This window comes from Pseudochaenichthys georgianus, chromosome 14 (assembly GCF_902827115.2).
Source record: "Pseudochaenichthys georgianus chromosome 14, fPseGeo1.2, whole genome shotgun sequence".
Classification (NCBI taxonomy): Eukaryota; Metazoa; Chordata; class Actinopteri; order Perciformes; family Channichthyidae; genus Pseudochaenichthys; species Pseudochaenichthys georgianus.
Genome location: NC_047516.1, coordinates 1,635,823 through 1,662,270, shown reverse-complemented (window position 1 = coordinate 1,662,270; position 26,448 = coordinate 1,635,823). Strand labels below are relative to the sequence as shown.

The 26,448-nt window shown below is 43.8% G+C and overlaps 1 protein-coding gene across 1 annotated transcript in view; it reads right to left on the bottom strand.

Moving 5' to 3' along the window:
• Nucleotides 1–26,448, bottom strand: part of LOC117458565 (zinc finger and BTB domain-containing protein 16-A-like) — an 81,518-nt gene that overhangs the window by 25,210 nt on the left and 29,860 nt on the right. Inside the window, 1 exon segment of the mRNA XM_034099140.2 lies at nucleotides 1,425–1,595. Coding sequence (XP_033955031.1) covers nucleotides 1,425–1,595 — 171 coding nt within the window.

Sequence of the window (26,448 nt, the reverse complement as noted above, 5' to 3'; positions counted from 1 at the left end):
CTAATCGCATTGACAGTAAACTCTGCTGGTAACCATAGTTCCAAACTCCATGATAAGTTCACCTGGAGACGCGCGGGGGAAGAAGCCACGCTACTTACTCAAGTGCTGTGTCAGCAGAGGTGGAACAAGGACTCAGATCCTGTACTTGAGTAAAAGTAGAAGTACTCAGATCTTGTACTTGAGTAAAAGTAGAAGTATCAGAGTGTAGGAATACTCTGTTTCAATAAAAGTCCTCATTCAAAATGTTCCTCAAGTGACAGTAGAAAAGTATTCTCATCTAAATATAGTGAAAGACGGTGAAAGTAGTCGTTGTGCAGATTGGTCCATTTCAGAATAATATATATATATGTTTTATAATGATTGATCATGAAAGTGTTCTCAAAGCTGGTGAAGGTGCAGCTAGTCTGAAGTACTTTGTAGACTGCAGGGTAGCTGGTGAAGGTGCAGCTAGTCTGAAGTACTTTGTAGACTGCAGGGTAGCTGGTGAAGGTGCAGCTAGTCTGAAGTACTTTGTAGACTTTTGCAGGTCTCCCTTGAAAAAGAGATCTATGATCTCAATGGGACCAATCTGGTTAAATAAAGGTTTGAAATGAAATGAAATGAAGACTGCAGGGTAGCTGGTGAAGGTGCAGCTAGTCTGAAGTACTTTGTAGACTGCAGGGTAGCTGGTGGACTTACTCCAGGTGGAACTAAAGTCTGATTTAACACTTGATTATATTTCACATCATTTATCCACATCTGTGAAGTAACTAAAGATATTAATACGTGTAGTGGAGGGAAAGTACACCATGTACCTCTGAAGTGGAGTGGAGTACACTACATCTCAAAGATATGCTTTTGACTGCACTGACTCTGATTTCTGAGTAGCATCACCGAGAGAGTTACGAGTGGACTGGGGGGGGGGGGCGTATGAATAAATAAAAGTCCTCTGTAAATAAACTGCGTTGCATTGACCTGATTTACTGCGGTGTATTCTGCGCTCCAGCAGCAGAGGAGAGGAGCAGCATTGCCTCGCATGTCCTTAAATAACAACATTCATTTGTGAGGAATATTCGTCAAAGACAATCCTGGATGAGGGCCAGAGTTTACCTAACCTTTAACTATTTTTCATTTATTTAATTCCTTTCATGTCTTATTTTGTATTTTGCATTGTTGAAGCATCATATTTAAATAAATTTCAAAATTATTTATCTTTTATATCATCAGCATTTATTATGCATGATGTCCGGTGCCTTGCTCAAGGGTGCGTTCACTGACCTACGATTCAATACCGAAATAAAACGTATACTTAAAATATGATTAATGTGATGGTTTGTCAAAGTTAAGAACATTTTAGTTACTTTACTGTAACATCAGATACCTGTTGCCTCGGCAGCAGTTTGACTTTCGACAGGTATGATTGGGCCTGAGGTGCGTTCACTGACCTGTGTGAGAGCGTATGTGGCGTTTGAGTGCCGTGTGGCTGGGGAAGGTGCGGTTGCACTCGCTGCAGATGTAGCTGCGGACCCCCGCGTGGACCTCCATGTGCTGCTGGAGCGCCGGCTGCGCCTGGAAGCGTTTCCCACACAGCAGGCAGAAGAGGGCCATGTCCGAGCCTGAGGAGAAATCAGGAGGTTAGTGAGAGATGGCGCCGGGGATGATGGTGTAGAATCTGTTTGATATAATCATGGGTTTCAGCCATGAGTACTCTATATGCTTTATTAACAATAAAGGAGATGGACATCAGCAGGAGAGGACTCTTTAAAGTAGATACACTACATGCTGATATACAGCTGAACATCAGCAGGAGAGGACTCTTTAAAGTAGAGACACTACATACTGATATACACCTGAACATCAGCAGGAGAGGACTCTTTAAAGTAGAGACACTACATACTGATATACACCTGAACATCAGCAGGAGAGGACTCTTTAAAGTAGAGACACTACATACTGATATACACCTGAACATCAGCAGGAGAGGACTCTTTAAAGTAGAGGCACTACATACTGATATACACCTGAACATCAGCAGGAGAGGACTCTTTAAAGTAGAGACACTACATACTGATATACACCTGAACATCAGCAGGAGGGGACTCTTTAAAGTAGAGACACTACATACTGATATACACCTGAACATCAGCAGGAGAGGACTCTTTAAAGTAGAGACACTACATACTGATATACACCTGAACATCAGCAGGAGAGAACTCTTTAAAGTAGAGACACTACATACTGATATACACCTGAACATCAGCAGGAGAGGACTCTTTAAAGTAGAGACACTACATACTGATATACACCTGAACATCAGCAGGAGAGGACTCTTTAAAGTAGAGGCACTACATACTGATATACACCTGAACATCAGCAGGAGAGGACTCTTTAAAGTAGAGACACTACATACTGATATACACCTGAACATCAGCAGGAGGGGACTCTTTAAAGTAGAGACACTACATACTGATATACACCTGAACATCAGCAGGAGAGGACTCTTTAAAGTAGAGACACTACATACTGATATACACCTGAACATCAGCAGGAGAGAACTCTTTAAAGTAGAGACACTACATACTGATATACACCTGAACATCAGCAGGAGAGGACTCTTTAAAGTAGAGACACTACATACTGATATACACCTGAACATCAGCAGGAGAGGACTCTTTAAAGTAGAGACACTACATACTGATATACACCTGAACATCAGCAGGAGAGAACTCTTTAAAGTAGAGACACTACATACTGATATACACCTGAACATCAGCAGGAGAGGACTCTTTAAAGTAGAGACACTACATACTGATATACACCTGAACATCAGCTGGAGAGGACTCTTTAAAGTAGAGACACTACACACTGATATACACCTGAACATCAACAGGAGAGGACTCTTTAAAGTAGAGACACTACATACTGATATACACCTGAACATCAGCAGGAGAGGACTCTTTAAAGTAGAGGCACTACATACTGATATACACCTGAACATCAGCAGGAGAGGACTCTTTAAAGTAGAGACACTACATACTGATATACACCTGAACATCAGCAGGAGAGGACTCTTTAAAGTAGAGGCACTACATACTGATATACACCTGAACATCAGCAGGAGAGGACTCTTTAAAGTAGAGACACTACATACTGATATACACCTGAACATCAGCAGGAGGGGACTCTTTAAAGTAGAGACACTACATACTGATATACACCTGAACATCAGCAGGAGAGGACTCTTTAAAGTAGAGACACTACATACTGATATACACCTGAACATCAGCAGGAGAGAACTCTTTAAAGTAGAGACACTACATACTGATATACACCTGAACATCAGCAGGAGAGGACTCTTTAAAGTAGAGACACTACATACTGATATACACCTGAACATCAGCAGGAGAGGACTCTTTAAAGTAGAGGCACTACATACTGATATACACCTGAACATCAGCAGGAGAGGACTCTTTAAAGTAGAGACACTACATACTGATATACACCTGAACATCAGCAGGAGGGGACTCTTTAAAGTAGAGACACTACATACTGATATACACCTGAACATCAGCAGGAGAGGACTCTTTAAAGTAGAGACACTACATACTGATATACACCTGAACATCAGCAGGAGAGAACTCTTTAAAGTAGAGACACTACATACTGATATACACCTGAACATCAGCAGGAGAGGACTCTTTAAAGTAGAGACACTACATACTGATATACACCTGAACATCAGCAGGAGAGGACTCTTTAAAGTAGAGACACTACACACTGATATACACCTGAACATCAGCAGGAGAGAACTCTTTAAAGTAGAGACACTACATACTGATATACACCTGAACATCAGCAGGAGAGGACTCTTTAAAGTAGAGACACTACATACTGATATACACCTGAACATCAGCTGGAGAGGACTCTTTAAAGTAGAGACACTACACACTGATATACACCTGAACATCAACAGGAGAGGACTCTTTAAAGTAGAGACACTACATACTGATATACACCTGAACATCAGCAGGAGAGGACTCTTTAAAGTAGAGACACTACATACTGATATACACCTGAACATCAGCTGGAGAGGACTCTTTAAAGTAGAGACACTACACACTGATATACACCTGAACATCAACAGGAGAGGACTCTTTAAAGTAGAGACACTACACACTGATATACACCTGAACATCAACAGGAGAGGACTCTTTAAAGTAGAGACACTACATACTGATATACACCTGAACATCAGCAGGAGAGGACTCTTTAAAGTAGAGACACTACATACTGATATACACCTGAACATCAGCTGGAGAGGACTCTTTAAAGTAGAGACACTACACACTGATATACACCTGAACATCAACAGGAGAGGACTCTTTAAAGTAGAGACACTACACACTGATATACACCTGAACATCAACAGGAGAGGACTCTTTAAAGTAGAGACACTACATACTGATATACACCTGAACATCAGCAGGAGAGGACTCTTTAAAGTAGAGACACTACATACTGATATACACCTGAACATCAGCAGGAGGGGACTCTTTAAAGTTGAGACACTAAGTCCTGCATTCAAAGTCACACTGAGACACAAGCAGAAATGCAAGTTCACTGCGAGGCCAAAGTCTTTCCTCAGATTAAAACATGGAAGAAAATATTTAAAATGATCCCTTTGACTTAACACGCATTTTCTTTCTGTTTTCAACACGTCAATATGAATCCGGTCTGCTCTATTGTAGTTTGGTATCCCTCCTAGTGCACTCTTTGGAGAATGAAAGCGTGACGCAAGTTCACTGCAAGGTCTTATTTAAAATAGAGTTAAGTGCAGTCAAGTATGAGTGACAGGAGACGGACGTATTGCACATTCTGAACATGTATTGCAGTATTTTTGTGACCTGGGTAGTACTTGGAGTAAAAGTGAGTAAAAGCCACTTAAGTGAAAGTACGAACTTTTTATTAATTATTATCAGAGTATCAGGTACCAAAAGTAAAAGTACATGCATTCATGAAAGCCAAAGACATGTCAGGCAGTTACTCTACTTAGAATATATCGATCTGTATTTGAAATGTATTGTAACCCTGCTAATAATTTAGATTTATTTTGAATGTAACTCTACGGGAAAACACACACACACACACACACACACACACACACACACACACACACACACACACACACACACACACACACACACACACACACACACACACACACACACACACACACACACACACACACACACACACACACACACACACACACACACACACACACACACACACACACACACACACACACACACACACACACACACACACACACACACACACACACACACACACACACACACACACACACACTTCACACTTTTTCAATTACCAGGCCGAGGGGAAGCTCTGGGGACGGACTGAGTGTGTGCGGCTCAGTTTCTGTTTCGTCAGTCAATAACACATCTTTGGGGCAAAGCTGACACTAATTTAAAAATCTATGAAGAGCAGCCCGCCTCGTGTTCATAACCACGGCAGGAGCAGGAGGCTCGCGACAGCCTCGACACCAGATCAATCACTGTCTCTCTCTCTCCTCTGCTGGAGAAAGGAGGGAGGAGACGAGCTGCAGCGCTGGAGGAAGGAGGGAGGAGACGAGCTGCAGCGCTGGAGGAAGGATGGAGGAGACGAGCTCCAAGACCAAGAGGGGAGAGGAATACATATTGACAAAGCTTCGCAACTCGAGATCCGTCTGTGTGTTTCAATGTGTGTCGTCCGTGAGAGGGATCAGGTCCTGAAGTAAAGTAATACCGTGGTCTTAAAGTACTCCGGAACAAGTATCAACGGTATGCAGCATGGCTGTTAAGAAGTATGAATATTGTGTCTTTATAGTCCACGTGAGGTTTCATTGTGTTTTTTAAAATAGTCGGTAGATAAAAGAACAGTTCTGCATCATCTGCGTGTCGTGCTTTCCCATCCCGTCACTTTGGTGTTGTGGAGTAGAAGTATATGAAGCAATGCAGTGTTTAAGATGAATTAGTAATGCTAACTAGTCCATGCTCGTGGCTAATGCTAAGCTAGCTTCCTGCGGTGCTGTATATTCCTGACGCGCTGGTATGAAGACACTAAATGTGAACATGCCGACAGGTTTAAACAACAGGTTTAACCGCCGTGAGTCTTTCACGTCACCCTTTGTGTTGGGAATCATTTGCTCAGGTATTCAACCGTCGACCCAGTTCATCATGTTCTCCTCTCACCGTCTCCTTTCTCGTGGCCTAGGTCTACGGACCTGGGTGTTGCTGCTATCTCTCTGAAGGAGGAGCAGCTTGGGCGCAGAGCACAAGCCGCCATGAGGTAGTTTACGGTTCAGGGACGAAGGTTCCCTGACACGTTCTTTCCTCTGGACGAGAGCTGTTAGATTCAGGGTCCATGTCGCTTTAGTCTCGCTGATGAAGAATGTTGATTATTACACTCCCAACTAGTTAAAACCTCGAGCTGCAGAACGACTTCTTCAGAATTGGTTTGGCAACCGCCGTGTCAACTCGTGACGCACCACCTGTTTCCATCAGAGCTCCAGCTCTCCTCGTGTCTCTGTTGCCCCTTTCACACCAGCGCCTTTTCAGCTCCGGCTCGGAGCTAGAGCCTGAAAAGCGCCGGGTTTTCCAGTTCACACCGCAGCGGCGCCGGCTCTTAGCTCCGGAATCCGCTTCATTTCCAGCTCCAAAAAATTGTCGGTCCAGAGGCAAGAGCTTTGGAGCTAAGAGGCGACGTCGCTTACGTCTCTCTCACGTCGAGGCGTGCAGGAAACTAAACCCACCTCCCATGGGTCGACTGTTATGCCTGCCTACAAGCAGTAGTGCCTATACACACACTTTATAAAGTCAGGCAACACTAACCAGGCTTCGTGTGATTCTGTTTATTTGTGCCTTACTTTGACCATCCGTTCGCTGTTATCGATCATTGTGGAGAGAGGCAGACGTGTTGTTTTGTATTATTGCCGCTATCGGATGCAAGTAGTCAGTTTAGCTTCGGTTGCTATGCCAACATCACCCGTTTGATACCAGAGAAACTTTCATAACAGCGTTGTGATACCAAACAGTGTCAATTCAGACTGACACACATTCACTTAGGCTAAGGGGAACTGGGGATATGCATCAGCTGCTTGTGTGAGTCGGACAGTGAATACTTTAGAGCGGCCGCTGCAGTGTGAGCTAACCGGGAGCTAACGGGAGCTAACCGGGAGCTAACGGGAGAATACACCCCGTGGAAGAGAAGCACTGCAGCGGTCGGTAAATGCTGCAGAAACACATTCATAAACAATGAACCACGGCACTCTGGAGAAAAGCATAAGGTTGGAGAAGTCGTTATTCAATTTATTCTGGCTTCGTGTGATTAAAAGCAACACGATCATCGACCCGACGCTGTTGTTGTTGTTGTTGTTGTGAGCGATCAGCGATGTAAACGGTGACGTCATGACGCAGCAGGGGCAGCTCTGGGGCGCCAGTGGGCGGTGTGCACAGAGCGGGAGCTGAAAAGAGAAACCGGAGCCGAACCAGAAAAGCTCCCGCTCGGAGCGAGAAACTGAAAAGCGCTGGTGTGAAAGCCGCATCTGAGTCCTGACTCCAGTTGCTTCAGAAGTTTCCCCCACACTTCTTTTAGATTTACTTTGGATGATTGTTGGGAAGTGTTACGGATGCTGTTTGTCTGCTCCTTAATCTGCCTGTGAGTGTTTTCAGCTGTGTGTGTGTTTATGCAAATGAGCTGTGTGGTTGCTCCAACATCATTGGCTGCCCATCTCCTGGTCCGCCTCGGAAGATGGTGATTGGATGGACGTTGTCCAATCGCAGCGCACAGCCGGCGCACACCTGCTGGGGAGGAGTACAAAGGCTGCGGACTATCACCACTCTGGAGGCTCTGCTGAGGGACAGACGCCTCTCGCTACTTGCTCTTCATTCTGTGGTTAACCTGGTGGGTTTATCTGCGTGTGATATGGGGTGTTAGTCGAGTGTAGAGTAGCTTAGTTAGGGTTTAGAGTATCGTTAGGATGTGTGACTGTTGCCTTTAGGTTAGCTGTGTGTTTTGTGTAGACTCCCTTTGTTAGTTGTACCACTCTTGAAGTGAGGTTTTGTTCTCTATTTAGTATATTCGTATGTATTCTCCCTGTATGCCTTGAGACTCCTTTTGAGTCCTCCCTTAGTTTGGTTATCTGTCAACCTGTGCCCTTTTGGCCCTCTTGTTTGTTTCAGCCTGCCTGCCATTTTGTTTACCTTGCTTTATAATAAAACCACTTATAATTATACCAATACCACTCTGGTCGTGTCGCTTCCCTGTGGTTCCCCTAGCCCAATAGGGAACGTAACACGAAGTAATGTCTGTACTTCATCCTTTGCTTTATCCCTAACCCTTGTTCTAAACCACTGGACCCTGCAGGTAACATCTGGAGTGCAAACCAAAGCGTGCTCCGGATGCTAAGCTAGCTTCCTCCCGTGCGCATGCTGCTTACCCGTTGACATACAGACTCACCCTAACCCCACGACACTAAATGTGAACATGCCAACCTAGGAATGAAACCTGTTAGCAGCAGATTCAAACCCCATGAGTCCTTAGCGGCACCCTGCTTGAGGCACACTTTAGTAAAGCCTTATCCAAAGCTTGCGACCTTCGCCATGCCGGTAACACCTCAGATCCAAACCCATGCATGCATGAAGCTGCTCTCCTCCTGTGCCGCGTCTTCCTCGGCCCGTCTGCTCCTGCTCTTTCATTCTCTCAATGAAGAGGCTATCGATCGGGTCGGACCCCCTCCAGGTCTGCAGAACCCTCCAGGTCTGCTGGACCCCCTCCAGGTCTGCCGGACCCCCTCCAGGTCTGCAGAACCCTCCAGGTCTGCTGGACCCCTCCAGGTCTGCTGGACCCCCTCCAGGTCTGCCGGACCCCCTCCAGGTCTGCTGGACCCCCTCCAGGTCTGCTGGACCCCTCCAGGTCTGCAGAACCCTCCAGGTCTGCTGGACCCCCTCCAGGTCTGCTGGTCCTTAACGAGCTTTGATTGACAGACATGCCTCCCGCTCACTTCCACTCTCTCCCGGCCTCTCTCTCAGTGCTTCTTAAAGCTTCCGTCTGCCGGCCGCTGAGAGTCGGTTTGTTATCGCTTGTATTTCAGTGGGCTTCCGGTAACGTCAACGCTGCGAGGACACTTGTTCTCGATTGTGAAAAAAGGAAAATCTTCTGTTTTCAATTTGAAGGATTACCGTGTTTTTTGTGTCTCGCGTTTCTGTCTGCATGTTCGTGGAAAACATCAGCGACCAGGCGGGGAAATGCTTCTTCTATATCCATACATTAAATCACATTAAAGTAACACACTAGGCTCCGTCAGTGGACGACTACACACTCAAGAAATCGTCTTTTTTATCAGTCTTTGCTTTAAAAAGTGATCATTTCAAATGTAATCTTTCAAATCCCGTGTAATCAGCATTCATGTGTGAAAGCGATTACATGCAATCACTCAACGCGTATGAAGAAGGTTTAAAAGAGACTACGCTTTAAAGCAAACACATTTGAATGACTTGTATCGTATGGGATTTGTCTGCAGACGACTTCGGACCAAAGGCTTCACGTCGACACACGTCGCTGTTGGAGAGGTAATCTTCAGAGGGTGAGAGACTTTGGTCCAAGATGAAGAATTAGAGGAGGAACAACGGTGGGAATGTAAAAGGTCACCTGACCTCTGACCTGAGGTCGTGGCTGAGGCGTGGACACGGAGGGAATATGAAACCTACACACGCAAACAAAGAGGTGCTGGACAAAGACAATGTCACTTTGAAGTGTAGATGAAAGCCATGCGTAATTGTGTGAGAAAGTATTTAAAAAGACGTCCGACAGAACGGGAGAAGAACAAGAGTCGACGTTATGACTTGCCGCTCGTTTGAACTCTCAATACTTCAAATGATGACGAGTACAATAACTAGACATGAAGCTGAGCGTGCTTGTTGCAAACATGCCTACGGGATCCAGACTTTGAGACGAGACCAGCGACCGCATCGTGGATATGGACTCGTGTTGGGGGAGACATTTTAGATTTCTGAGAACCAAGGTGAACATAAAAGGTGATGCTGGTTAATTAAAGGCTCGTCTCCACACCATATGTACGTCTACTCATATAGTTGCCTTTAAGACGGTTAGCGTCCTACCAAGGCTGCAGACTAAGTGATGCGACTCCTACTTCCTGCGGCAGCGCCAATAAACACAAACATTGGAGCGACCTGGACTTGGGATGTTAAAAAGCTATTTTCTCATGACACACACACACACACACACACACACACACACACACACACACACACACACACACACACACACACACACACACACACACACACACACACACACACACACACACCACACACACACACACACACACACACACACACACACACACACACACACACACACACACACACACACACACACACACACACACACACACACACACACACACACACACACACACACACACACACACACTTAAGTTCAGAGACCTGCTGTGGCCTTTGCTTTTTAATGACTTTTATCAAATGCCATTTCATAATGTGTTTCCGCTTAATGCTCGTAATGTTTCTCATGATTGAAAAGCGCTCGTGTTCAAAGGTGCTGTGTATAAATACACCGTCACACACATTACGTTTATTTTCTTCACACACACACCTGGGTATATATTTGAAATAGATTCACATTACAGTATTAAAGCTGACTTCGCCTCGTAGTAGTTCTCCTGATCTCTGAGTGGAAAACTCCTCCTCCTCCTCCTCCTCCTCCTCCTCCTCCTCCTCCTCCTCCTCCTCCTCCTCCTCCTCCTCCTCCTCCTCCTCCTCCTCCTCCTCCTCCTCCTCCTCCTCCTCCTCCTCCTCTTGCAACAGTTGTCCACAGTTCCAGTAGTGCTGATGAGTCTCGGACAAAATGAAGTGGTGCAAAGTATACAGTCAGTGCGGGGATAATGTGTGTGTGTGTGTGTGTGTGCACGTGTGTGTGTGTGTGTGTGTGTGTGTGTGTGTGTGTGTGTGTCGCAGGAAAAAGTAAATGTGTTGTCGGCGGCTGATGGATGAAGAGAGCGGTGTGCAGATAAAACAGGTGGAGAAAAAGGAGTTGACCCGGGAGGTCCATTACAGGGCAAAATTGAGTCGGCCCAAAGTGACACCTGGGGCCGGAGAGAGGTGTGTGTGTGTGTGTGTTGTGTGTGTGTGTGTGTGTGTGTGTGTGTGTGTGTGTGTGTGTGTGTGTGTGTGTGTGTGTGTGTGTGTGTGTGTGTGTGTGTGTGGCTTTAGTCTCAGGCCTGTTTTGGAATAATTCACCTCCTCTAACCAGCCTCTACTTCTTTGCCCACCTGCTATTTATAACGGTGTGTGTGTGTGTGTGTGTGTGTGTGTGTGTGTGTGTGTGTGTGTGTGTGTGTGTGTGTGTGTGTGTGTGTGTGTGTGTGTGTGTGTGTGTGTGTGTGTGTGTGTGTGTGTGTGTGTGTGTGTGTGTGTGTGTGTGTGTGTGTGTGTGTGTGTGTGTTAATGGGCCAGGAGTGGCAGGGCTGCTGTTATTTAAGTGGAGGGGCACGGGGCCGGTAATGGAGAGGAATACTCTCCCAATGGGAGGTGACAGTGGTCGGATGGGGAGAGAGGGAGAGTTGTACTGGTGGGGACGAGCAGCAGGTAAACACACACCTGGAGGGAGTTCAAGATTACACACTACACTGTTATTATTACACTAATGCAGCCATTGTATAATTACATCTATTTACGTTTAAATGAACATGTATTTTCAATGATGACTGTTTTATAGAATTAATTGTTTTTATGCATGTGTTCTTTGAGACAGTAGCCATCACCCCCCCCCCCCCCCCAGCCCCATCACTGCTGCGACTGTCACTACTGTCCATATCAGTCCATAGTGAGATATCGTTTATCTACAGAGAGGGACACACTCATCGTTACCAAGGGGAAGATGGGCAGGGGTTTCTCTTCCGTTAGAGAAGTGTAGAAATACCCGGGTACAACACCTGTGTTCGTTTTCCACTCGAGAGGCTGTACGCTTTTTCAGGGTCTCTTCCCGTAGTCTGTTATACAGGGTTTAGTGCATGTAGATGGTACACACCTGGACAGGACTCTTTAAAGTAGAGACACTACATACTGATATACACCTGAACATCAGCAGGAGAGGACTCTTTAAAGTAGAGACACTACATACTGCTATACACCTGAACATCAGCAGGAGAGGACTCTTTAAAGCAGAGACACTACATACTGATATACACCTGAACATCAGCAGGAGAGGACTCTTTAAAGTAGATACACTACATACTGATATACACCTGAACATCAGCAGGAGAGGACTCTTTAAAGTAGAGACACTACATACTGATATACACCTGAACATCAGCAGGAGAGGACTCTTTAAAGTAGAGACACTACATACTGATATACACCTGAACATCAGCAGGAGAGGACTCTTTAAAGTAGAGACACTACATACTGATATACACCTGAACATCAGCAGGAGAGGACTCTTTAAAGTAGAGACACTACATACTGATATACACCTGAACATCAGCAGGAGAGGACTCTTTAAAGTAGAGACACTACATACTGATATACACCTGAACATCAGCAGGAGAGGACTCTTTAACGCAGAGACACTACATACTGATATACACTTGAACATCAGCAGGAGAGGACTCTTTAAAGTAGATACACTACATACTGATATACACCTAAACATCAGCAGGAGAGGACTCTTTAAAGTAGAGACACTACATACTGATATACACCTGAACATCAGCAGGAGAGGACTCTTTAAAGTAGAGACACTACATACTGATATACACCTGAACATCAGCAGGAGAGGACTCTTTAAAGTAGAGACACTACATACTGATATACACCTGAACATCAGCAGGAGAGGACTCTTTAAAGTAGATACACTACACACTGATATACACCTGAACATCAGCAGGAGAGGACTCTTTAAAGCAGAGACACTACATACTGATATACACCTGAACATCAGCAGGAGAGGACTCTTTAAAGTAGATACACTACATACTGATATACACCTGAACATCAGCAGGAGAGGACTCTTTAAAGTAGAGACACTACATACTGATATACACCTGAACATCAGCAGGAGAGGACTCTTTAAAGTAGAGACACTACATACTGATATACACCTGAACATCAGCAGGAGAGGACTCTTTAAAGTAGAGACACTACATACTGATATACACCTGAACATCAGCAGGGGAGGACTCTTTAAAGTAGAGACACTACATACTGATATACACCTGAACATCAGCAGGAGAGGACTCTTTAAAGTAGAGACACTACATACTGATATACACCTGAACATCAGCAGGAGAGGACTCTTTAAAGTAGAGACACTACAAACTGATATACACCTGAACCTTAGCAGGAGATGACTCTTTAAAGTAGAGGCACTACAAACTGATATACACCTGAACCTTAGCAGGAGATGACTCTTTAAAGTAGAGGCACTACATACTGATATACACCTGAACATCAGCAGGAGAGGACTCTTTAAAGTAGAGACACTACATACTGATATACACCTGAACATCAGCAGGAGAGGACTCTTTAAAGTAGAGACACTACATACTGATATACACCTGAACATCAGCAGGAGAGGACTCTTTAAAGTAGAGACACTATGTACTGATGTACACCTGAACATCAGCAGGAGAGGACTCTTTAAAGTAGAGACACTATGTACTGATATACAGCTGAACAGAGACTGCTATGTTTCCTCTACAGACTGAATGTTTCTCCCGTCACAACATCCTCTCTGTCTGCTGCTCTTTAGCTCGTCTCCTCTCAGAGTGTCTGTTGTTCCTTCATCACACATCAGGGCACGGCGTCTCCGTAAAGGTCGCCCGATGTCAGCGGAGGAAAGGGTGTTGTCTTGAAAGAACAAATACATGCCGTCTGTAATTTTCTCCGGTGCGAGGAGAAAAGGTCCCCGCTGAAACGTTAGGACAGGAAGGACTTCACACCGCAGTGGCTGTTAGCAGGACCCCCGCTGTGCAGCTGTTGAGTCCAGTCGAAACTCAAACTCCATCAGAAAATAAACAAGTTCTTCCTCACACCGGCCTAATTAACAAGATCATTTTAACTCCTCCGACACTCGGGGGGTGGAATTGAACAAAATGTGGGATTACGAGCAGGGTTACAATGCCAGTAAAACCTAAAAAGACCATACAGTGTTTGTTGTAAATCAGGGGTCTCCAACCTTTCTTCATCTGAGAGCTACTTTGAAAAAATGAAAGTGGCCAAGAGCTACTTGCATCGCATCGCTTACATTTATTCACATAGCACTCATCAGTTGAATTAAGCTATACTTTTGTACACGTGTGAAATTGCAATACCTAAAGCTTATCAAACATCTTAACTTCACATCAAGGTCCAAGAACACGAACATTTCTCACATATTATTATGGCCCACATAGTGAGTACTTCACTGAAGATTCACATACATGTCCTTAATCACCACCTTACAAGCATCTTATGCACTTATGGTCAAATAAGTGCATTCACTCTTTGTTACAGTTGGTGAGATGAATGGCGCTGCATGGAGTCCACCATAGAGGTGTCTGCTGGACCCACTTAGGTTCCCTCTAATAGAGTCATGTACATGTCCATCAGTCGGTCTTGTTCTGTATTTAGATTTCATTCATGTCAGAAAAAGCTGCTTCACAAAGGTCTGCAGAACAGAACCAAATAAAGCAGACGTGTTCAGTGCTGCTTGGTGAATGTTCTTATAGTTTTCTGGGTCTACAAGGCTCCAGAAATGTTGTGAGTTTTGCTGAGACTTCAGCTGAACATGATTTTGGAGATTTATAACCTCCACCTCCATCTCCACAGGATTGACACTGACCAGTTCAGCCTTCTTTTTCATCTTCTTCTTCTTCCTTGTCTTGACATTAAATTATAAACCATAATAAATCTGTATAGGTCTAGCCTCCCTATATCTGTGTGTGAAGTTGTTCCATCCTCAAAAACAAAAAGCTAATACTTCTGCAGTCTAGCTACAGTCTTCTGTTAAGAAAGGACACTGAATGTCCTGAATGTGGCATCACACACAGGACTTGAGTCTGAACACAGCAGACAACAGGAGTATTTACAACAGCATATCAAAGCAAAAATACTGCATGTGGGTGCACACGTATTCTCTGTCTTACTGTTACATAAATCCCATGAATGCATGAGACTAAGTTAGCTTCATCATCTCAATCAGTGATTAAGTGAATAATAAAGTTTCTATCGGGTCACTGTCAGCCTGTCACTCATTATTTCCAGGGAGGGGGCGGGGTTTGGAGGAACGGGGAGGAGACGGTGATCGCGGAAGCTTTCCTCCTGCCTTCACAAACTTTACACAAGTATTTATCAACTGAAAATAGCAAGAGGACATTCATACTCTGCAATCCGAGACTTGATTAAATCCACCAAAAACCTGACATGACGATAACGAGTGTTTTTCAAAAAACACAAATCCCTCCCTGTGTGTGTGCCGCAGCGACGCGGCCTGATTCAGAGCGGGTCATTCTGCCGTTGGTTCTGACTGGTGCTGCTGGAGAAAGCAGACTGGTCTGTGTGTGGTGTCGCTGTGCCGCTGTCACGTCTGTTCATTGGTCAGTGCGTCACGGACCAATTTTATATTCGTGTGACAGAAAAAATTCTAAAATAAAAAAACGTTATTGTCCAGCCGCGGCCGAAAAATCAAGAAGCAACCTTACTACGCTATAATCGAGCGGCGAGCTACTGAAAAGCTGCCCGCGAGCTACCGGTAGCTCGGTAGGATCGACGTGTTGGAGACCCCTGTTGTAAATGGATCAGATGTTATCTCTTCTCCGTAAGCTGTTCTGGATAATACTTTAATGGCGCGTTTCCATTACAGTTTAGGAACTGGGGCAGTTACTATAGTAACGCAGTGTAGGCGGAGCCGTGACGTCATCTTCAATTAGAGCCCCAAAAAACAACACAGCCGTTAGCTGTTAGCACTCAGAGCTCACAGCTCCTCATATCTGTTCAGAAACTAGACAGAAGTTAAACAAGTACAAACCACAGACTGTCTGTGTCATGGAGAATACAGTCGCTGGTTTATTTATGTCTGTAGGCCGTTGTTGTGAGTGTGGACGGTCGGAGCATATATAACGTTAGCTTAGCCGATCTCCATTCAGAAAACACGCATTTTAAAGGGTGTTTCTCTGCCGTCTGTCTGCAGACTCGTCAAAGCATTAATTCATGGTTCTTACTAACCGGTATCAGTATGTTGTTACTTCGGCATCATTTAGAAACGTGTGTTACAATTAAATCACGGTCATATGGTCATCTTGTTGTAGTTGTAGCCGCCTTGCCAGCGATTCTCTCTCTAGTTTAGCATGCTCAGCCCGACTCAGCCCGGTTGTTCCTGGCCCTAGAACCACGATTTAGTCGGGCCAGAAAAAAGGTGAAAAAGTCGCCCCGGGCCAAAACTAGGCCAAGTGGAAACGCAACCAAAAACGGGCCCCGCACGATTTTTTTTCTTTCAGATTTGTATTTGCTTTTTTAAACTGTAGTATGTGCTCATGTGTTTCAGTGTTAGCCTATCAGTGTTAGCATCTGCTTAATGAAAGGCAGCTTTTCCCATCAATACAATCATTTTTTATCCTAAATGTCTTGGTTTGGCTTAACGCACATCTTGTGAGCCGCTCCCACAAATCAAACGTGGACTCAGGGACGTTGCCTACAGTGTTTTTTTCAACTGTAGGGCAAGATTAGTGGAAACTAAAGAGGATAATCAAAGTTCAGGAGATTAAATGGTGGGATTAGTGTTGAGAAAGTAATTAAAGTAATACACTAATTAAAATGAGCTCCACCTTTAGCAGCTGTGACGGGTCCCTGCTCAAAGCCAGTACTTTATATACAAATAAGAAGTATATTTTATAAGATAGTATGACTTTGAATGCAGGGCTTTAACTTGCTAGTATTGCTACTTCTGCTTAAGTATAACATCTGATTACTTCACACACACACACACACACACACACACACACACACACACACACACACACACACACACACACACACACACACACACACACACACACACACACACACACACACACACAACACACACACACACACACACACACACACACACACACACACACACACACACACACACACACACACACACACACACACACACACACACACACACACACACACACAGTTAAACTAGTTTACATAACATGCATTGCATCCAAATTGCATCACTCCTCAACCTGAGCAAACAACCTCCGGTTCGCCTCAAACTGAAGCTAATGTTGTTTTCTATTGTTCTGTTTATGTTTTTATGTTTCATGTGGAACCTACAGTACTTGAGCAGGTCTCCCTTGAAGAAGAGATCAATGATCTCAATGGGATACACCTGGATAAATAAAGGTTTGAAATGAAATGAAATGGTTTAATCTAAGCAAGTAAACAATCTGAACTGGCATGCTGACATTTCCATACAAAGAGTTGTCTTTTTGTCAGCGTTAACCTGCTGCTACTGACGATTTATTCTTGTTTACCTGTAGGCGCTTTCACACCAGATACCTTTCCCAGGAAAAGTTCCCGGATATTTCCCCCGGAACTTTTATTTCCTGGAACTATCTTGTAAATCGCGTTCACACTGGAAAAAGTCCCCTGGGGGAGGATTAGGCAAATGAAGCCGCTGACGTCACTTCTTCTTCTTCTGCTTTGGGTTTACTGGTAGGCCGCAAACCACTTCACGGCGTATACTGCCGCCCAAAGTCCCCGGCCGGAAGTCCCCGGAGTTGGGGAAGGCTTCAGGAGAAGCTGCTGGGACTCCCAGCAGCTTCTATTGAAGCCTTCAGAGTAAATCGCCAGAACGCCGACACCTCCTCATCTCCACCGCTCCCATGTTTTATTTTGTGTTGCCATAAGTTAGTCCCTCTGCGTTGGTGCACTGGGCTAATGCTAATGCTAATAATGCTAATGCGAGCTAATAAAATGGCGGCTTCACAAAAACTTGTCAGAGTTTTATGGGGCGTGGTTTGCAAAAAAAAGTTCTAGTTCCAGATCTTTTTGGTGTGAACGCAAAATCCCAGGAACTATCGGAACTAATCCTGGGAAAAGTACTGCGGTGTGAAAGCGCCTTATGTCTCCGTGTTGGAGCTCATACACAAACCATGCTCAGTTCACATCCTTCTCCTCCAGAGGAAGAACAGCATCACCTCTGTGCTAATGTTCAGCGTCTCATTCAGAGTATCCTGTTCTCCAGCTGTGCACAGCGTCCTCTCGCATTTATCATCAGCCGTATGTCTGCGCCAAAGGAATGAGATGTTTGTGCCACTTCTAATTGATTAAAAACACCTCCACAGAACTATTTATTGATCCGACAGTAGGAGGGAGGAATGACTGTCAGAAACAGAGAAAGCACTCTGCAGCAGAATGTTTACCTTCAGACGTGCTGCTGCTTTGTGTTTTCCACATGTGAGGTTATCAAACATGACGCTAAAGACTCAGTCATGATTTGATTTGATCATTAATAAAGGAGAGAATATTCCTGAATGGAAATAGCCTGGTGTTGAAGGGCAGCGTTTCATACAGTAGATATTTAGGAAGCTGTATTTTATGTACGGTATCACAGGTATTGAAATCAGAATCACCATATTCATCTCAGGGGGAAAGGAGGTTTTGAGGCGGTATATATAATATATAATAATTATATTTTACATATTGTATTTTTTTTTATTAAATATTGATATAAATGTTACTTTTTTATTATTATTCTTACACAGAAAATATTTTAGAATATAATATATTTTTTTATAAATGTCTATACAAATCGAAAAACATGACAATATAACAAATACATAATTATTTAAACACGTAAAGTGTATTTTCACATATTTTTTGTATTTCAGTATTTTTATGAAATCTAATTAAATAATTATTTCTATAACAATGTCATTTTTTTCATTTTATTATATTTTTAAATGTGGAGATCTGATGGAAGTATTGCTGTGAATAGAATATCAGTACAGTATAAAGACCTCTCCCTGTCACTAAATGGCCGGTTGAGCCGCCATATGGAGTCGCTGACATTATCTCTGGGTAATTAATATGGCATCTCGCCTGGCATCTGGTGGCATTAATCTCGCTGCGAGCCGTTCATCTTCCAGCGCCAGCGCCGCTGCGAGCCGACGTGAATTATCACCGCCCGAAAAGACGGGAGGAAGAGAACGAAGAGCAACACACTGATCTGTTGCATTAAAAACAACAACGTGCTTTTTCTTACTTCAAATCCGCATTAACGAGGCATTTAAGTCATGATGATGCAAGGTCATCATGGGAATGTGTTCATAATAAATCTATGCTAATGAGGTGCATCATGGGAAATGTAGGATAATGAAAAAACAGGTCAGAAAGTATTGAAGGAAGGACTTTAGTGTCGTCTTCAAATGAGGTTAAAAAATACTTTCAGTTGATATTTCTGAGCACATTTGCATTTACCAAAGATTTAAATTCTGCTAATTGTTCTTAAAGTGACAATCAGTGCTGCTCAGGTGCATTGTGGGTAATGTAGGAGGAATTGGGACGTTGGCTAAGGATAACAATCTCTGCCTGCATAACGCAAGGTTACAATCATGGGAATATACCAAACACCAATGCTACTTAACTACATGAGTACCCTTCCTCAGCTCCCATCCAATGCAACTGCAGAGCATTGTGGGAAATGTAGGAATTGGGAGCCTTATTTTTTCCCAACAAATCTATCAAGACCCCCAGCTGTTGAACATGTCTGCAAGTCGGGAAAGTGTTGTAGAATATACCTTCAAGATAATACAGCCTGCAGACTAACTAAAGGAGAATCAGTATTCCTGCAGCACGTCTCCTGAAAGGGTTTTAGAGTTTTGATGTAACACCCCGCCCGGCTGCAGTGCATATAAATCCTGAAATGTCAGTAAGGAATTTATTTACCAGCATGTGTTTGTTTCTCCCCCCCCCCCCCCCCCCGCCATGCTGACTGTAAAGCTCAAACACGACGCTCCCTGGGAATGAATGTCTCCGTGAGAATCACAGGACGCTCCTTTGCCGTGATTTACAGTCGGCCTCTTCATCTGCTGGTCTTGCGGATCATTTACAAAAGTCGGACCATGCCTCCCCCCCCCCCTCCAATCCCCACAAATCCGATTTAATCAGACAACTTGTGCAGTGTGGCTGGGAGTAAGAAAAGGGATAATTAGTAAACAGAGGAGCTGCTCGCCAGGCTTCATTGGCATTCGCCGGGTTACTGTGTCGCATTTAAAATGCAGTCTGATGAAGTCTACAGAATCAAACCATTTGTTACTCCTATTGAGGAGGCTTCGGGCTACTGGCAATTAAATTGGAATTAGTGCTGGGGAATGAGATACGGCAGATTCATACCGAGGAGAGGAGGGAGGAGGGAGGAGGGAGGAGGGAGGAACCGGAGAGAGAGCCCTCTGTCTGGACCGGGCTGTAAACCTGGAAGTGATTCGCTTCCCTTTTGTTTATTTCCTGCATCGTTTTCTATAACCAAGCACCATAGCTACAGTACGGACACTCACGCACACTCTATGGACAATGTATATTATATATATATATACATATTTGCACACATATATTTGTATATTCTGGATTGTGGGAAACGGTTTTTCGATCTCTCTGTCGAGCCAACTGATTGACTTTGACATAGGGTGTCAACAATGTGACGCGATTAAATACTCACTGTTTACACATGTAAATAATATACACATGACCAAATACATATATGTGTATTTTAATTTCTGATTTTATAGTTATTTACCATTTTAAATTGTTATCTTTGATTTTATCCTTAATTTGATTAATCTCCTGTTTTTCATTCTTACTCGCTGTTAAACTTCTGAACTTCCCCACGGGGATTAACAAAGGTCCTTCTTACTGTATCTTATGTACTCAGTTTCATATTTAATATTCTATCCCTCACATACTTATATATATATATAATAACTTGCCTCATATTTCGTTGTTGTTATTGTTCATTGTACTGTTCATGTCTTGTATGCAGCTGCAACACAAACATTTCCCAAATTGGGATCAATAAAGTACTTCTTATCTTATCTTCTCTTATCTTACGTTAGCTCCAGTTAGCATGAGTCTAGCATACAGCTGATCGGGGCCGGGCGATATGGAAATATAATTTTATATAAATATGTTTAGTATGTTTCACCGCTGATGGTTTCTCAACAATATTACTCCATTTTGATAAATACTCATCAGGATGCAGATTTAATGACTGAAGGGGTAAAAGGACGCTATAATTAATTGAGAAAAGTACATATCTTCTTATTTACATTTTAAAAACAGGAACTATTACGTGAGCCTGAACATGGGCTTTGTAATAGAATAGCCTTTCAAGGAATAGAGAAAACGTTCGATAACCAAACACGAGATCTAGTCTTATCCCGATACCTTACGTCACGGGTGGACCATCGGTGATGATGTGGATTTAAAGTCTTAGTGGGTTGAGACAAATGAGAGGAAAGGTATGTAGCTTTTAAAATGAGAAGACACTTAAATCTAAGACGACGTATAAGATATATTATCGAAACACTGCAGCCCTGCACATCTGATGTCTTTGAACTCATATCAAAGTAATATATAGAAAAGTGGTTCTTTATTAAGAAAGAAAGCCAAACATGTTTGGCTTTGAGCGTCCTTAACATCGTATCATCATTACAGGGGAAAGAAACAAGACATGTGCACTCTGAGGACGTGTGAGGAAGAAAAACAAAGAGAGGACACTTGATCTGCCACAGCTGAGTGGGCGCAGTGAGAGAGAGGGTCCAGTGAGGGGGAGGAAGGGGGAGAGAGGAGGAAGAGGAAGAGAGAGGAAGGGTGTTTCTCAATGTCGAGGAAGGCTGCTCCAGAGCCACTATTTCAAGGATGTTCCAATGTCCAGGATGCTTAGAATTCTACCGAGGCCGGCGTCCTTCGTTGCGGGACATTTCGAGGCTGCACATGTGTATCCTCCGCGGTCTTTAGAATCCCCACAATGCTTTGCGCACGGACCACTTTCCAAATCTTTGGCGGAAATCGCGCTCCATTTAAGGCGGGGCCTCGCATCTGACGCACACCTGCGAGGCTAGGAAGGGTTCTTGCCTCGCTTCTGAAGGACCTGACTGAAGGACTTGTCCTACCAAGGAAGCATCCTCAACACAGAACAGTGCATACAGGAAGTGGAGATGAGAGGCAGCAGAGAGGAGGATCCCACTTGTAATCTGCATTTAACAAAGATTTGAACTCTGATAACTGTTTGTACCAGAACCAAAGATACACAGGTGCATTGTGGGAATTGTAGGAGAAATTTGGAGCTTTAGAGTCAGGATATTTCAGCCAATTTTTAAAGGTACTCTACTGCCGGTATTTCCACCTCCTGGTACTTTTATACTTCTACTCCACTAGATTTGAAAACTGAGTGAAGACACAGATCCAGATGAATAATAATATATGTAATTACAGATACAACTGTATATTATTCTGCATAATGAGTACTTTCCCTCCATATAAATAAAGTCTATCCATCTATATTTTGATGCTTTTTCTTTTGTACTTGAACTTAAATGAAGTTTTGAAAGCATTTTGAGAGTTTTTCTGTTTTTATGGTTTACTGAAAAAAGTAAGAATCATCTGTTTTTGTGCTATTTTTTAAACCTAATTATATAATAGTGTTCGCGTGTAAAACGATGCCTGCAAAGAAAACAGCTCACAATAAAAAAATTATATAAAATGCTAGAAAAATAAACAAGGTTGATGGTAAGTAAAATAAGTAAAACAATAGAAATTAAATATTAATAATAAATAAATAAGTAAATCATAAAAAAAATACAAAAACGATAAAAAGCAAACGGTGCCTCGTGTCGGCATTACGCCACCTGACAGTCTGTAACACCTGTGCATTAAAGAATGGTGGATATTTGATCCTCGACGACTTCCAGCTAAACTCAAACTACTTGTCTTCATCGTGGCCTTTCAGAAATGACAAACCCGGCGCTTTGAGTCAGAAAAGCTGGTAAGTGCACGCTCATTATGGAAGTGAAGTGTGTGTCCGTGCATGCGCTCCATACACGCTCGTATGCACTCAGATGCTTCTCAAGGTTAAATACAAAGATGTTGTTCAAGCGAAGTCCATTACGGCAGGAAGCCAATGGAAATAAATGACGGCGTCGTGCGGGAGAATCCCACGGAGAGATGTGCGCAGCTTGCTCATTTGTATCCCCGGTTTCTCCACACAACATGCTCGACTGTGTGTTTACAGACGAAGCACCGCGTTTAAGTGCAGTCCTATTTTTCTCCTTCACGGGAAATGGAGACGTTTGCTCTCTAAATATATATCGGAGACGCAAATCCCCGTCACTGAGAGTAATGACGTCGAACAAGGAAACAACGCGTCTCCTCTGATCTTATTGTGAGACGACGACTCTCTGCAAAGCATCCATTCATAAAAGAGGGTTTTATGCAACCGTCAAACGGAGGAAAGGACGAACCACTGCAAAGACGGCCTGAATAGCGACATGCGATTTCTTTACGGTGAGATGGAAAGGAAAAAATAATACATTACTACAATTCTACTTAAAGTATCAACTCATACGCGCAGACGTACGAGCGTTTTAACGAGGCCATTTGGAGCTCATTTCTTACTTTACAAAAATCCATCGCTTTGAGACTTTTTTCGTGCTTCCCTTCTGATAATTATTAATACGTGTAACTAGCAGATATCTAAAAAGTATTATTTGTATAGCCTGAAATATCCTTAACATCTAAACATAATCAAAATGTAATCAAATAATTCTCTCTCTCTCTCCCTCTCTCTCTCCCCCCTCTCTCTCTCTCTCTCCCTCTCTCTCTCCCCCCTCTCTCTCTCTCTCCCCCTTTCCTGCAGAGGAATTTTAAATCTCTCCTCGCCTTCCTAGGATCCATTCTCCTCTCTGACCATCTGGACAGTGGGGCAACAATGTAAAGGGAACAGAGAGGGGGGTTACGGGGTTACACACCCACATTAGTCACAGGCTCTTAGGTCCTACGGCCCACACACACACACACACACACACACACTAAGGCCAACTGACCCCCTCACCGCCGCTGCTGACATCGTCTTTCCTGCTACTGGACAAAAGGCTTTTAGCACTTCACTATAGCGCGCGCGCGCGCACACACACACACACACACACACACACACACACACACACACACACACACACACACACACACACACACACACACACACACACACACACACACACACACACACACACACACACACACACACACACACACACACACACACACACACACACACACACACACACACACACACACACACACACACACACACACACACACACACACACACACACACACACACACACACACACACACACACACACACACACACACACACACACACACACACACACACACACACACACACACACACACACACACACACACAGGATAGGGGTGTTTGCTTTCTCAGGCGGCTAAGAGGGGGGGATACGCACCGTACACGAGAGGGGGGGCTGAGGTGTGTGTAAGTACAGGAAAGAGGAATCATACGTGAGGAGCGTAACGAAAGCCTGAATGATGAACGGCACAATGGGCTTAATGTAGTTACCGGAGGGCCTTTGTAGCGGAGCGCGGGATGAGTGTGGAGGTGGAGGTCTGACAGGAAGTCACGCTGAACTCCATGCATCCATTGTTCGGAGCGCTGCTTTTAAAACACACATACAGGAGGCTCTTATTGTGAAAGCAACACGAGATCAGCAGCGCGTGGAAGCGGCCTTGACTTCACATCGACGCCAGACACTTCTTCCACATGTGCAGGAGTTTCAGTTTCAACAACAAATGTGAACATAAAGAAGATGTACTCAAGTGCGGTGCTTGGGCAATGATTAAAGGTGCATCACCACATCAGGCATTCGTGTTTGATGACACTGAAGAGATAATGACTCACTCAGACATAAGCCTCGTCCCACAGATCCCAACAGGCGACGGATGGGATGTCGATTTAACATCCACACATGTTTGCCATGTAAAGAACTGATTTCATTTTGTGTATTTTATGTTTTTCTATTGGCTTTTTGATGGATGTTTACAAATGACCTCTGTAATTTTCTATCTCCTTTCTCTATTTCATTCTAACTGTCCTGAAACCCAATACTTATTATCTTTAATATCCTATTTTAATATAAATATGTCTGTTTTTAAAATGTATTTCTTAACCCCATGCTGCTGGTAGGAACACATGTCTAAGGCTGTAATAGAGGGACGCGTATGTGTCCGTTTCCCATCACGCTCTCAGCAGCGTATTGTATCAATAACCTGAAATTACCGGCCAATAAAAGCAGTAAAAGTATCCATTAGTGCGTCTCGGCTGAAACGCAGTCAGTTTTAAATCGACTGAAGCGGCAGCGAGTGTTGAAACGAACGAACGGTGTTTCATCATCTGCTTTATTTCAAGAAAAAAGCCATTTTGGGACGAGGCGTCAAATTGAAAAGTGGACGTTTGAGTCGCTCGATGGCGATTCAAACGAGCAGATTTAATTATATTAAATAAATAGGGTTTAAGACGAGTTCATTACAAGCGACACCGCGGCGTGTTTTAGTCGGAAAGCAAAACAAAACCGATTCAGATCATTTTGAAAGCCATGTCAGTGAGGACCATCTGGCAGAGGACGTTCAGCGTGATGCGTGTGCAGGTCCGGTGATGACAGGTGACTCGACACGTGGACAGATGAAGCCATTTGTTCACTTTTAGTGTCCGTTTCTGAGCGAACACACATTTACATTTGCTCAAAGTGCTTTTTGTGGTGAGGGGAGGCAGAGAGGTGACCTTGGAGCCAAACTGTGACGTGACACTGTGGCTCGGGAAGAAAAAGGTTGTTATTTATAGATCGTCTGTGTGTGTGTGTGTGTGTGTGTGTGTGTGTGTGTGTGTGTGTGTGTGTGTGTGTGTGTGTGTGTGTGTGTGTGTGTTTGAAGATCTAATACAGTGCTGGGCTTCAATCTCACTTAATTCCGTTTAAGAGAAATAGATTTGGAGGCTGGAAGGAGCGCTCTCTGCCTCTCTTTTCTCCTGTGCTTCCATGGGGCTTCATGCAGCAATGTTGGGACCATTCCCATTGCTATTTACATGTGCAGAAATACAAATGTAATCAGTAACCTAATCTATATCTGAAACATATAAAAAAAAAAACGGATTACTCAATTTCAAATGTGCATATAACTACAAGAGAAAATAAATATCAATATGATGTTTTTACTTCTTGTGAAAGACAGCAGCACAGCCTTAGCAACGAGGAAGGTATCCAAGGGTTACAGATGAAGCTCAGCGCAAGTTCAACCAGGAAGACCGTCTTTCCTCATTCATTTC